This window comes from Lipotes vexillifer, unplaced genomic scaffold (genome assembly GCF_000442215.2).
Source record: "Lipotes vexillifer unplaced genomic scaffold, Lipotes_vexillifer_v1.1 scaffold680, whole genome shotgun sequence".
In the NCBI taxonomy this organism is placed as follows: domain Eukaryota; kingdom Metazoa; phylum Chordata; class Mammalia; order Artiodactyla; family Lipotidae; genus Lipotes; species Lipotes vexillifer.
The window spans coordinates 1,188,442-1,204,076 of NW_006780838.1; the positions used below are offsets into that span (position 1 = coordinate 1,188,442).

Sequence of the window (15,635 nt, forward strand, 5' to 3'; positions counted from 1 at the left end):
TTTTTGAAAGGCCTGGTAAGTTTGCAGAACTGCATGTAGATGGGGATGAAGTGGGTATAGAATAACAGCTTAGGGAATACTAGGAGATGAGACTGAAAGGAAAACAAAGAACAGGTCACAAAGAGCCTTTCATAGCTCTTAGCTCATGCAAAGTAGAATGGACTTGATTGCTCTGACTTTGAGGAACCAGAGGAAGATTTTTAGGATGGTTAGGATTTTTAAGATGGCTTAAGATTTATATATTTTAAGAAAAATCACTCAGAGCAGACCAAACAGATCTGTTATCACAACATATCTGAATGGCTTAAGGGTGTCTGACAAGTAATAGACATTCAATAAATATTTGTCGAATGCATGAGAATAATTCTTCTATAAAATCTAACTGTATGCCATTTACAGATGGCATACCTAAAACAAAATTGCAGAAAAATAAAAAATAAAGGGATGGGCAAAAATATACTAAACAAACGAGAGTTCCCTCCAAATTAAAAAAAAGTAAGATAGAAGGCAGAAAAAACCTCAAATTAGAAAAAGAAGACTAGTTTGTATTGACAAAAGAAATAACGTTCAATGAAGACTTAAATAAAGACTTTTAGCATGTTGGAAAATGTAACATAAGAAATATCTTTTAAAAAGTGTTTGATATAATTCAGAGACATTTTTTCTTTGTCTTTCCAACCAAGTAGAGAAAAATAAACAGAACAGTGGCCTCAGGGACTTTCAGAGGATCAATGAATGCTTCAAAGACAATTAGGTAAAAATACTCTTTGTGTATGTTCTTTTTCTTGGGGAGATAGGGTTTAAAGCTTTAACCTATAATTTGAACTTCAGTTTTAAAAGAGTAATTGACCCAAAAAAGGTTAAGTACTGCTGATAGAGAGCCTAAATAATATAATCAATGAATTTGATTTAGTGATATATTTTGAACTTTTAATCTGTAAATGCACATTCTTTTTTTTTAATTGATACTGCATTATTTTATTATTTTCTTTATTTTTTGGCTGCTACTCAGCATGTAGGATCTTGGTTTCGCAACGAGGGATCAAATCTGCGCCGCCTGCATTTGAAGCGCAGAGTCTTAACCACTGGACCTCCAGGGAAGTCGCACACATTCTTTTTAAATAGCTTGCACAGGCTTATAACACTAAGAAGTGACTGAGTTGGAACTCTCTCTGGCTCAGTCTGTTGCTTCCCTTATTTATTTAGAGTTAATAAGATTAGAAGGAAAAAGAATTACAATTTTACAGATGGCTTGATTATTGTCTACCTGAAAAAATATTGAGAATTACCTAAAAATATTCAGATGATTGCTGAATAAAACATACATATAAATATTTTTAAATGTATATAAATAAATAGAAAATTGATAGGTTTCCAGATATTAGCTGGAAAATATAGTTGCAATAAAAGATCCCATCCACAATAACGAAGAGGAATAGGCAGAAACTTGGCAAAGAAATATGTTAAGATCTATGTGGATAAAGCAACAGAATTACCCTCAGGGGTCTAGGGGAGACAGTGAATCTAGAGATACCATGTGTTTCTGGATGGGGAGGCTCAGTATAGTTAGTATGTTGATTCTTCCCCAAATCAAAATCCTTCTAAGGTTTTTGGGAGAGAAAGCGACATAATGTTTCTTCTGTTCAAAGAAAAGATACTCAAAACAAATGTTATAAGTGGGTGATGGCAAGGTGAAGGGTTGTAAACTTTCCCAGATGGGTGTTTAAATATATTGTGAGGTTCGAGTAATTAAAACATTAGCCCAGTAGTGCCACAAGAATGGGCCATCAGTTGTCTGGCACAAAGTGGCATTCAAGTCTCAACAGCATGTGCACATTAAATAGGGTGATTCCAGCCTGCATTCTACTCGGTAGTATACCTCCCAGAGGGAGTATAGAGTGGGAGTGTAGAGTGGACAGGGTGAATCTTCCTGTCATGATCAGTCTTGACTCCTGTGTGTTTCTCATAATGTGAATCTCTTACAGTGCTATGAATGATTAAAGAGCTTTTTCAGTGTTCTCTTGGATTTTCACTTTATATGCTTACTTTGGAAGCTGACTCTTAAGTAAGATACCACCCCACCATGTAAAGACTGTAACATAGAATAAGGACATTTCAGGTTGTTAAGGGTGGAGGCAGACGCCAATGGAGATGCATTGGAACAGCTGTGGGGAAAGTGCATTAGATTCCCTTTCCTATATATTATGCAAAATAAATTCCTGATGGTTTGATGATTTCAATATATTTATTCTATTGAAGAACTAGAAAAAAATATATAGGTGAACTGTGTAACTTTTGGTGTAGGGATGGTCTTTCTGAGTAAACTCCAAGGGTAGAACTCATAAAGGAAATTCTATGGATTCAACTACATAAGAAGTAAAAACTTTTACATATCAGGAAATAGTAAAAGGTGACAACACAGTATAAATATTTAGCTCCCTTAATATAAAGAACTCTTAGAAGACAATAAGAAAAAGGAAAAAAACCTTAATATATAGGTTAAGGGTAAAAACAGGCAATTTACAAACGAAGAAAGACAAATGGACCAAATTAGCAAAGAAAAAATATGCAGTATCCACCAATGGCAAAAATGTAGTCAAATAGGCATAGTGATAAAATGCTGGTAGAATTGCAGCTTTGAAAGTTCTAAAAGCGTACTTAAATGAAATAATGTATGTTTGAGGATGTTTATCCCAAGGCTGTTTGTAACAAGGAAAATTGGAAATAATTTAAATTTCCAAAATTGTAGGTTCTTACAGTGCAGTTCCATACAGTGGAATAGCACGTAGCCTATGGAATGGGTGTTGCAGATTATAAAACATCATCATTTTGTTTCATACTGAAACCAAAGTATCTGTGCTGATATGCTGTGCATAGAAAAGGACTAAAAGTTATGAACTTGATGTTCAAAGTGGTGGTTTTGTGATAGGCAAAAGTAATTTTAAAATTTCTTGCAAGGAAAAGCAAATTTGTCTGTGAAGGGATGGCAAGAGGATGAGGCAAGCTTGAGGAGAGCTCCTCTGCTTTAATAATGGGAGCAGTATGAGCTTCCCTATGGTTGGTAGTACAGCATATTTAGAAGCGATCTATGATAGAGGAAGAAGAGAAGATATGTACTTTTTTTTTTAATGTAAACAACCTACCTGCTCCTGGACATCATCCTCCTTGCTGCTTACTTAGGTAAGAGTTGTTGATGATTATGTGCATCAGTAGAATGTTCTTTATTTTTATAGTGGCTTTTTATTTAACTCAAGAAGATATGTGGAAAAGAATGGCCAAAATGTAAACCCAGGTAATGATGGAAAAGGAATACCAGGCAGAACATTAGACCTGAGATGGATTGAAGTGTCATTTATTTGCTCAGCCCTTAAGTGCTCTCTTAAGGGAAGCAGGGTTTGATATGGAAAGAGGGGCACTTCTGAGTGAATTATCCTAAGGACCAGTCTTGAGAGTGCCACTTACCAGCTGTGAGGTTTTAGATAATTTTCTTAGCTTTACTGAGACTGAATTTCCTCATCTAAAAAGGAGGGATAAAAGGACATACTTTGGATGGTTGTCATAAAGGTTAGCAATGATGTGTGCAAAGTGACTGACATTGTAGACACTTAGTAAAGGATAGATATTGTTATTAAGCCTGGTACACTTGATAAGGTACTGAGGATTGCTGGTGTGATCTCTCTCTCTCCCTCTCTCTTTTCTCTCTCTCCCCTGCATCCGTCACTGCTTTGTTGTAATCATATCTGACCGTTTCAATTAAATTTTAGTTTGTGCTTTTTCACAGAAACCAGCCCCATAGGAACATCCTGCAATTTACTTGAGCCCTGTCAGTTGAGTTTGAATAGAGTATGACACTTAACTGATTTGTTTTTAAATCAAAGACCTGGCATTGAAGGGCTGTGTCATAGTTTGTGACTGTACCATTTTTAGCACCTCAGTGAAGATCTAATGAATAGAAACCAATGTTGGAGTAGGGTGGGGAGGCTTCAGCCTTTATTGTTACATAAGGTTCAGCCTCTACAGTATTAGAATGATTGTTTCTTTAACCATGGTTACAGAATGTATCTTTCCAAACTCCATCTAATAATGGTAATACTGTATTCATCAATAGCAGAGCTAGAGTCATCATGGGGAAATCAGACCTGAGCCTGTTGACAATAGGCTGTTTTGTTTTACGAAGCTGGATGTGTTAAACAAACAACAAAGACTGATGGTATAAATTGCTAATTTCCACGTGAGAGCTAATTTTAGTCCCTGTGCCTCTCTGTGCTCTCAGAAATGAAAATGAAAAAAGATCTTGCCTGTGTTCAGGAATTTTGAATGTCCCAGGGTGCTAAAGTGACCTAGATATTTAACTAGTGAAGTCAGATGACTTCACTTTTGTCCTACAAGATTTCCAACCCTCAGATTAGTGTCTGTATTTTCTTAAAAGTAAGAAAACAAACACTCATTTTGCTAATAACAAAGTCTAAGAATCAGCTCTTCATTGATTTTTGTGTATTTTCTTCAATTAGACTAGCTTCTGCTTGATGTCTTATACTTTTTGGTGATTAGGATGTAGTTCCTTATTAATAAGTTGTATGCTCTATTCCATCAAAGTAAGCACATTTTTTAAAACAGTGAGAATTGTTTATATAAACAACTCTGTTTGAAGGCACTAAGAAAATATATTAATTATATTGCTGTTTCTCTTGCTCCAAATGTTTCGTGAAGCCATGTAATCAATGCTCAAGCTGCGCTACTATCTTTTGGGGATTGCTGTCATTGTGGGAAATATGCTGGTTTGGTCTCCAACAGAATTGGCCCCCTTTCATGGAAAACAAGTACTCTGGAACCAAGGATCTGTTTTCCTTTTTGAAAAAGGAAGTGTTTTTTTTTTTATTATTCTACAAACATTTATAGAGCCCTTAATGGGAAAATTATAGAAATATATCCTTCCTACCTACATTTATAATGGGAATGTTGCATACGTAAAAGAAAAAAGGTCACGGTTCTTCCACCCCAGAGATCAAATTACTTGTGTTCCTTTCTAAGCCCTGTTCTTATGCATATATAGTAATTTTTGTGGTTGTAATTTTGCTATAGGTACAATCAAAGGACTTTTTTTTACCCACACTTGACATAAACATTTTCCATATAGTTATAAAACACTTATTGTTGTTATGAAGGTATTATGTAACATGTGTTCAGATAATACAAAAATATGAGAATTTCCACATCCAGAGGTGGTTCTGACCCTTCCAGATTGTTTTCTCTGCATGTTCACATATAGCGTCTTTTTTGTCTTGTTTTTATTTTTACAAGAATGTGATCATAACGTACATATATGCTTTTACCCAAACTTGTGGGAGTTTTTTGTTGTTGTTGCTGTTAATTTATCAAGGAACCCTCTTCATACAAGACTGTGAATCAGCCCAGTCTTACTCCTTTTCATGACTGCAGAGTATTCTCTTGTGTGGATGTGGTATAGCTTATATTCAGTCAACTCCCTAATGACTACTTTTAGATTGTTCCTAAATTTTCTGTAATGCAAAACTTAAATATATTTAACTGTTTCCCATACTCTTGGACTTCTTTTTTTTTTTTTTTTTTTTAAGTTTCACTGAATATAGGGCAAGTCACTGGGCTTAGCTAGAAAAACTGGAGTACTCTTAACTAATTGGAAAGAGCAAAGAAGTGTTTGGATGACTAAGTTTTTCTTCCCTGTCATTTGCTCTTTAGCTAGCATAGCAATCCACATTTAAGAGACCAACTTGATTGATCAAGGTAGTTTCTTACTATTTTGCATGTAGGATTTTGGGTTCTTTGGCTAATATAGGGCTAACAGTAATGGTCATTTACAACTGTTCCAGGATCTTTGTTTTTATATGATACTACTATCTCATTGCTTATTTGACCATAGGTGTGATAAAGTTAAGAAACAAAAAATTCTTAAACTCAGTTGTGGGTAGGTATGAGTTGGTGGAAAACACAAAACACCATAGGTTTGGCTTTTGGTTCTGTTTGACAACCTAGTAGTAGTAGTAGTAGTAGTAGTAGTAGTAGTAGTAGTAGTATGATACTCGAATTCAATTAAATTCTCCATCTGTACTTTGGATCCCATACCCTCCCCCATCTCAAGAACCTTACATAGTCCAGTATTCCTTTATTTAAATATTTAATGTCTGTCAACTAGTTTCTTCTTTTTGACTTATTAAAAAATTTAGATATAACTCATATATCATAAAAATCACCATTTTAAAGTGTACAATTCAGTTGTTCTTAGTATGTTCACAAGGTTGTGCAAGTATCACCACTATCTAATTCCAGAACATTTTCATCACCACAAAAGAAACCCTATACCCATTAAGCAGTCACTCCCCTCTACTGTGTCTCATCAACCCCTGGAAACCACTCATCTGCTTTCTGTCTCTACAGCTTTGCATGTTTTGGATATTTCATGTAAATTGAATCATAATATGTGGCCTTTGTGACTTTCCATTGACTTTTAAACGTGTTTAAATCTTCCATTAAAAAATTAGTAAAGAAACCTCTCCGTCAGCCCTACCACTTCTGCCCCATCTCTCCCTTGCATAACTCAGCTTCTTGAAGAATTATCTATTTTTACTGTCTCCATTTTTTCATACCATACTTAATCTTTAGCACATTCCAGGGTGGATTCTGAATTCTACCACTACGAAAGCAGCTCCTGAAAAGGTCTCCATGGTCTCACATCACTAAATCCAGTTTCAATTTCCAGTTGACTCCTGAGAAGCACTGGGGTAACTGACACTCTTACCCTTCATGGACACCCTCTTCCCTTGGGCTCCTTGGCACCACATCACACTCTCCTGGTTTTCCTTCTTCCACCCTGTCTCCTGGTGTAGCTTCCTCTGTAATGATTATAAGTACAACCATTAAAGGATTCTTTGAGGCTTAGTGTTAAGCTGTCTTTTCCTCTCACTTTGTGTTTTCTCCTTAGGCACACTCTCATCTGTGCCAGGTCCTCATTTGTTTGTTTGCAAATCACTTATACATTTTTTCCAGATTTCCAAATCTCTTTTTCCAGATTTTCTGGGCTCTATACCTAGAGATCATACTTACTCAATATCTCTACTTGGATATCTCAAATACAGCTCAAATTTATGATATTTCTCCTCAAAAATGGTTCTCTGCCTGAGTTCCCAGTTTCAGTGAACGGCACTGTCTATCTTGTTGAACAAGCCAGAACCCTAGGAGATGTCTGTAAATGCATCCTCCCTCACCTCACATATCAGTCCATCAACAGATCTTGTCAATTTTCCCTCCTAAATGTCTCTAAATTCCTTTCACTTTTCCCTGTCTTTGCCACTGCCACCTTTGTCCAGCCTCTTAACTCAGATGACAGCAGTAGTTTTCTCATTGCTGTCTCTGCTTCCACTTGGTCCATCCTTATTCCATACCAGACATAAATCCTTAACATAGATTATAATTATCCGGGTGTGATACTTTCACTTTCAGAAGTGTCCCGAATTAATTGATAAAATTATATGGTTACCCTAATTATAAGGTCCTATATAATCTGGCCTCTGTCTTCCTCTCCAGCCTCATTTTAAACCATGCATGCTACCTTGCTATCTGCATTTTAGACACAGTGGCTGTTTCTCAGTATGCCCCATGAAGTCTCCTGTCTCAGGGTCTTTGTACTTGCTCTTCTCTTTACCTAGGACCCTAGAATACCATGTTCCCTTCCCCCTGTTCTTTGTTAATTTTTATTTCAGTCCTCAGGGAAGCCTTCTCTGACCTTCCTAAGGCAGTCCCACTTATTATGTAGGTTTCCTAGCACCTCGTATCTATCTTTTATAGCATTCATCACAGTGACAATTTTACATATATTCGAATGATTCTTAAATTAATACCTACCCTCTACCAGACTGTCAGCTTCATGAAGGGAGAGATTATGTTTGTATTTGCTTTTACTACAATATCTCCAGCATTTTGCACAATGCCTGGCATGTAGCTGACATGTAATACCTGTTGAATGAGTAAAGGTATGAACGCCAGCAATCACAACCTCTTAAAAATTCTAACCTATTCCATATAACTCAGTTGAGCAAAGTAGTGCCCAAAGAGAGTGAAACACTTTTATACTTCTTTAGAAGTGTGGAGTAGCCAAGTACCCCAACTTTATAATTCTGTTATTTACAATAGAGGTTGCCACCTGTCGGCCTGTGAATTATATAAGGCTTGCAGTTATTTATTGTCTACATACATTTTAAGAATCATAGAAATTTCATATAAAAATATGGGTTGCTGGTTTCATTTGGAAATTTTAGAGATCTAGCAGAACTGGGCCAGCAAACCCACTTGACATTAATTACCTAGAACTGAGTAGTGACCATCCCCTTTGAAATGGTCATTTGTGTCATCTGGCATAGTGCTACCGGAAGTGTGGCCTTTGGTCTGCCCGCTCGGCTACAAACCATTTGTTACTGTCCACAGAGGCGAGGACCTTGTGCCGCACGTTTAGTTCAGCAGACATGTCTTTGGTTATGACTCAGTGTGTTGATTTACTTTCTGGCACAAGTTCTGTATCTTGTCAGGGACTGGCATTTTGAGTAGTACGTTGTAAATATTTGAGTTTGCAATTCCTGAATTTCACAATTTTATTCAAAATGTCAGTACAAAATAACATTCAGAAATTTTAGGTTAACAATTCTGTAAATAGGTACTGCTCTTAGATGATACTGCTCATCGTTTATTTTATAAGGTATCTAGGTTATTACGTTTCTTTGATAGAAAAATTCTGAAATTTCACATTTCAGGTTTTAAGGCTTTGAACATAGGCATCAGAATTGATTATATTCCTTTTGTGCGTCTAGCAATGAAGGTTAGTAATAGATTGGGCTACCACTATAGAATAAAGAATGTGAACTTGTTTGAATGCTTTAGTGTGGTACTCAGATGTGAACTTCTTTGCATGTGTAAAAATTGACTGTCGGGCTTCCCTGGTGGTGCAGTGGTTGAGAGTCGCCTGCCGATGCAGGGGACATGGGTTCGTGCCCCGGTCCGGGAAGATCCCACGTGCCGCGGAGCGGCTGGGCCCGTGAGCCATGGCCGCTGAGCCTGCGTGTCCGGAGCTTGTGCTCCGCAACGGGAGAGGCCACAACAGGCCCGCATACCGAAAAAAAAGAAAAGAAAAAGAAATGAAGTACTGACACATGCTACACCATGGATGAACCTCACAAATATTATGCTAAGTGAAAGAATCCAGATGCAGAGATCACATATTATATGATTCATTTGTATGAGATGTTCACAAAAGGCAAATCTATGGAGACAGAAAGTACATTAGTGGTTGCCTAGAGCTGAGGGTGGAAATGAGGAATGACTTGCAGATGGGCACGAGGTTTCTTTTTGGGGGTGATAGAAGTGTTCTAAAATTGGATTGTTGCACAACTCTGGGAATATACGAAAAACTATTGTGTACTTACAGGTGAATTTATAGTATGTAAATTATTCCTCAGGAAACCTGCTAAAAATAGTCACATTTAAAAATTTGGTGCTTGTAGTATTTGTTATATTTAAGTATGTTAACCTGTTTTCATTATTAAACATTTTATACTGCTTCCTTTCCACTTTTAAGTATGATTTTCAAAGAATGCTACCATCAAATCATGTTATTTGATAATAGTAAAAATAACCAGCACTTGTAAAACGGTTACTATGTAGTAGGCATTATGCTAGTACTTTTCACAGATTATCTCACGGCAACTCTACATATAGGTATTATTATCCCCATTTTACAGCTGAGGAAACGATCTCATAGAGGCTAAATAACTTGTCCAAAGTCACATAACTAAGTAAGGAGACAATTAGGCAGGAATTGGAACAGAGGTACTCTTGTCCTCTGTGCTTCATGTATGAAGATGCAGTATTTTTGGTGGAAATTTATGCTGTCTTTCACATACTGTGACTGTTAAACACCCATATGTGTATGCCACTGCACTGAATGTGCTACGTAACTATTTGTATGTGTGATCTCCTAGAAAACAGGTGGGTGTTTGGTCCTACCTGGTTGCATTAAAGCTTGTAGAACGCAGTGAGTCTTACTAACCAGTTTTACTTCTTTTTCTCCACCCCTCAGTCTTAATTTTAAAGACCCTGAAGCAGTCAGAGCTCTGACTTGTACTCTCCTAAGAGAAGATTTTGGACTTTCTATTGATATTCCACTGGAGAGACTAATTCCCACAGTTCCCTTGAGACTCAACTATATTCATTGGGTAGAAGATCTGATCGGTCATCAGGACTCTGACAAAAGTACTCTCCGAAGAGGAATTGACATAGGTACATGGTTTTCAATTATGTTTTGGCTAAATATAAGTTTTATAAATTTTGCGAGGTCTTTGCAAATTCTTTGAAAATTTCTGGGTATTTGTTGTGTGAAGGAAGCTGGCTACAGATATCACTGTTCTTATTTGGGATACCTAGGCTTTTCTGCTGTCACTTTCTCTTGAGGAGAGAAGGCATTGTCAGCACCAAACGGAGCAAGGGGGTAAGAGAAGTGCAGAATGAAAGTGAGGCCCTTGTTTTCTTAGCTCTTCAGATTACCACGTTGATGTCCGTGTCAGCTGGGCATTATTTTTACTCTGAATTATTTGGTGTTAGTACAGTAGTCCCTATATTGGGATTTTGTGGTGATGGTCACTTAATAAAAGATCATGTGGGACTGAATACTTCTAGGAATCTCTTAGGTGATTGTTTATAGAGAGTATTTAATCCAAAATTAAAGGGAAGAAAAAAGACATCGAGTTAAAAAGATGTTCTCTTAATTGTAATCTTCTGCAATGGAGAGGACTGTCCTGTTTGATTCATTTGGGAATGTAAGTAGAGAAACAGAAGGAAATGAAGCCATGGTATGTTTTGCGATTATAAATGTATTATATGTTTTGCCATAGCCAGTATTTTCATTTGATAGGGTTTGAAATTTGTTAATCATTTGGCCTTTACTAATCCTTTATAGAAAGTGTGAAGAATTGAGTTAAAAACTGTGGACCCTATTTCTGAACATAGTTAATAGGAAACACAGTTTCTAGATAGTAGTAAATGTTCAGCATTTGTGTGTGTTTTCAGTGCTCATCGTACATGAGCTTTTCAGCAGCATTTATTGACCCCCTCCTTTCTCCTGTATGCACTCTCCTCCATTTTCTTCCATGACACCAGACTCCTCTGGTTTTCTGTTTTCGTTTCTAGTCACTTTTCTCCCCTTTTCAGGCTTACTTTCTTGTGTTAAATGTTGAGAATCCCTAAAGCTCAGTCTTTAACCCTTTTCTTATTCAGCACTTTATCTCTAGGCAATTTCATCCATATCTATGACTTTATTTTCTGCTTCCATGCAGATAACCTACAAATTGTTTATTCCTCCAACTCAGATCACTTTTCTTGAACTCTAGTCCCAAATATATGAGAAACTTGGATATCTCAAAAACTTCTCAGACTTCATGACGTCCAAGACCAAACTCATATTCTTTCTTCCTAATCTTGTTGTCCTTGATATTTACTTCTCTCCATTCTCACTGACAATGTCTATCATCGTTTCCTGTTTTTCTCTCTTAAATATTTCTTAAATCATTTATTCTTCTCCTTCTCAGCTGCCACCATCCCAATCCAAGTCACCATCATTTCTCCCTGTCTACAGAATAGCTTCTCAACTATTCTGTTCTTGTCCACTCTGTTGCCCCTCCATTCCATTCTCCAGAAAGTATGCATAAACCATATCTGAGCACATCTTTACCACTTTAATGGCTTCCTATTGCTTCTGTGATAAACACCCCAAACCTTTATTAGGCCTATTAGAATTTTCATTGTCTGATTCCTGCCCTCTAGGTCTCTCTAGGCCTCATAGATTTCTCTTTTTTATTTTTATTTTTTTATTTTTTATTTTTTTTGCGGTACGCTGGCCTCTCACTGTAGTGGCCTCTCCCGTTGCAGAGCACAGGTTCCGAATGCGCAGGCTCAGCGGCCATGGCCCACAAGCCCAGCCGCTCCGCGGCATGTGGGAACTTCCCGGACCGGGGCACGAACCCACGTCCCCTGCATCAGCAGGCAGACTCTCAACCACTGCGCCACCAGGGAAGCCCCTCTCTTTTTAAATAAATTTATTTATTTTTATTATTTATTTTTGGCTGCATTGGGTCTTCATTGCTGCGCGCGGGCTTTCTCTAGTTGCGGCGAGCAGGGGCTACTCTTTGTTGTGGTGCGTGGGCTTCTCATTGTGGTGGCTTCTCTCGTTGCAGAACATGGGCTCTAGGTGCGCGGGCTTTAGTAGTTGTGGCACACAATCTCAGTAGTTGTGGCGCACAGGCTCTAGAGCTCAGGTTCAGTAGTTGTGGCTCATGGGCCTAGTTGCTCTGCGGCACGTGGGATCCTCCCAGACCAAGGCGCGAACCCGTGTCCCCTGCATTAGCAGGCAGATTCTCAACCACTGCGCCACCAGGGAAGTCCCCACAGGCGGATTCTTAACCACTACGCCACCAGGGAAGTCCCTCTAAGCCTCATCTTATATTCTTCTCTTTTTTGTCTTTGGCACTTGTTCTAATAAGATGTCATGATTCCAGGCCTTTGTACATGTTGTTCCTTCTGCCTGGAACTTCCCACCTTCACCTCATTAATTCTTATTTGTACTGTAGTTGTCAACTCAAGCCTTATTTTCTCAAGAAAACCTTCTCTGACCTTCCAGTATAAGATAGGTTCCTTGAATATGAGCTTTAGAAAACCATGTTTTTTCCTTCGTGGCATTTTTTTTTAGTTTTAAACTACACATTCACTTGTCTGATTGATTAATGTCTTTCTCTGCCACTAGATTACAAAGTACAGAGCCTATTACTTTTTTGCTTACTATAATATCCAAAAGCCTAGCAAAGTTTCTGGCACACAGTAGGTGTTCAGTAAATGATTTGTTGAATGTTGATGGATAAATACATCATTCTTTCAACATTCAAAATTCTGAACATCCAATATGAACTAAGCGCTATGTAAAAATAATGGGGTTTAACAAAAGTTTTTTTCTTTTATGTTCATGGCAGAAGATTGGCTGATGGGTTATAAAAAGCTTTAAAAGCTTGAGAGCCTATTTAGTACTAATTTATTTTAATTATGCCCCAAACCCTCTAAAATAACACTTGGGGATATAGGAGGTTAATGGATTTTAGCTCTTCACAAGGGGCACTCTTGCTGAAATCACATTCATTCTAATTAGGGTTTTATATAAATTCTTCCCCCAGACTCCATTAGTTTGCTCTAATTCTATGGTTATACACTTTTCATTTTTATTTATCATTACAAGGATTATTATCCATTTAAAAATGTCATTCATGGGCTTCCCTGGTGGCGCAGTGGTTAAGAATCTGCCTGCCAATGCAGGGGACACAGGTTCGAGCCCTGGTCCGGGAAGATCCCACATGCCGTGGAGCAACTAAGCCTGTGCACCACAACTACTGAGCCTGCGCTCTAGAGCCAGCGAGCCACAACTATTGAAGTCCCGTGTGCCTAGAGCCCATGCTCCACAACGAGAGGCCACTGCAATGAGAAGCCCGTGCACAAAATGTCATTCATGGGCTTCCCTGGTGGCGCAGTGGTTAAGAATCTGCCTGCCAATGCAGGGGACACAGGTTCGAGCCCTGGTCCGGGAAGATCCCACATGCCGTGGAGCAACTAAGCCTGTGCACCACAACTACTGAGCCTGCGCTCTAGAGCCAGCGAGCCACAACTACTGAGCCCACATGCTGCAACTACTGAAGCCCATGTGCCTAGAGCCCGTGCTCCCCAACAAGAGAAGCCACCACAATGAGAAGCCTTCACTCCGCAATGAAGAGTAGCCCCTGCTCGCCGCAACTAGAGATGGCCTGCGTGCAGCAACGAAGACCCAACGCAGCCAAAAATAAATAAATAAAAATGTTTAAAAAATGTCATTCACCTTTCAGAGGGGATCAGGATGTTAGAATGCAAGTCTTCTGGTCTTAAGAATTGAGAAACTTGATTTTTTTTGGCGAAGGACAGGTCTTTTACCTGCGATTATTACCCTCTTGGCACCTGATATTAGGGCAGCTGAGGGAAGATGTCCTTTTTTCTTTTTCCTTTTAAATGAAATTGAAGTACGAAGAGAGAGGTAGTTGTATGAGAATCAAGGGCCTGGGATCTGGTTTGGATTTTTTTTTCTACAGAGCTGGAAGTGCTACTTAAATTTCCTTAATTTCCTTATTCTGAGTGGCTAGCAGGGGCTAAATAGTTGTGAACTCTGAGAGGAGCTTGAGTACCCTTTACCACTCCTTCCTGCACCACCTCCCACATCCCCAAGGAGATGTTTGCCCAGTAGCATCAGGGCCAGGATGCTGTTAGGGGAACATGATAGGGAGTGTAGCAATCACTGTGACTGTCAGAGCTTAAATGTTCTGGCTATCAGTTGTTGTCATGTCTTTTACTAGCCTGTTCTGAGTACTTAATGAGGAAGCAGTAAGATGAGACTGGCTTTCCTCTGGGTTAGGAGTATCTCTGGCCTCCAGCTCTTGCTGCCAAATCCTTAGAAGGCTAGACTGGCACCATGATGTGGTCAGTGGAAAGTGGGTGTGGAATGGCTGGTATGGGCTGACTACTGTGGGCTTCCGAGAAGAACACCAGCTTTTCTTCTCTTGAGTATGCTCTTTAGGATCTTATTGGCCAAGATCAGTTAAAGGTTGTAAAAGCAATTATTTGTGGTTAGTATATACTCAAACATATACTTGTCCAGTCTATGGTTAGAGGTTCTACATTGCAAGTTTAGGACCAAACCCTAGTTGTCAGAGAGATTTTTGCCTGGACCATTTGCCTTTGAACGTCTCCCTTGAAACTATGGTGGGGCAAGCCAATGACTGATGTTTTGGATCTGGATCAAATGTTTTTCCATGTCTCCACATCTAAGAAATGAATCTTCTCTTTAGTTTTTAGGGTTTTTTTGTTTTGTTAACTTCTGGTTTCCTTCAGGTAACAACTTACAGATAGATATGAGGGGAATTGGGTGGTTTAATATTATAAAAATTTTATACCCTATGTATTTTTTTCTGCTTTTGTAGAATGGGATGTATACATTGATCTATTTTAAGATATTACTGTGGTGTTTTAACAAATAACACTGATTTCTTTCAAGAAAATCAAGTTTGGGAAAGATTTAAAATGAAGACTTTTTATAAAGTAAATTAAATTGCTTTGACAATTTTCAGTTAGTCATGTATTTCTTGATCACCAGCCAATTATGCATACTTCATTTTACATACAGCATACAAAGAAGACAGCAAGGTTTCTACCCTCTAGGAAATTTGAATCTAATTATGAGTTAAGACTAACATACAGGGACTTTCCTGGTGGCGCAGTGGTTGAGAATCTGCCTGCTAATGCAGGGGACACGGGTTCGAGCCCTGGTCTGGGAGGATCCCACATGCCGCGGAGCAACTAGGCCTGTGAGCCACGACTACTGAGCCTGCGCGTCTGGAGCCTGTGCTCCGCAACAAGAGAGGCCGCGATAGTGAGAGGCCCGCGCACCGCGATGAAGAATGGCCCCCGCTTGTCACAACTAGAGAAAGCCCTTACACAGAAACGAAGACGCAGCACAGCAAAAATAAATTAATTAATTAATAAACTCATACCCC

At 38.6% G+C, this 15,635-nt stretch overlaps 1 protein-coding gene across 1 annotated transcript in view; it reads left to right on the plus strand.

Annotated features, from left to right (window-relative positions):
• Window positions 1–15,635, plus strand: part of METTL16 (methyltransferase 16, RNA N6-adenosine) — a 56,741-nt gene that overhangs the window by 7,878 nt on the left and 33,228 nt on the right. The window contains exon 3 of the mRNA XM_007454192.1: window positions 10,103–10,302. Coding sequence (XP_007454254.1) covers window positions 10,103–10,302 — 200 coding nt within the window. The remainder of the gene's footprint in view (window positions 1–10,102; window positions 10,303–15,635) is intronic.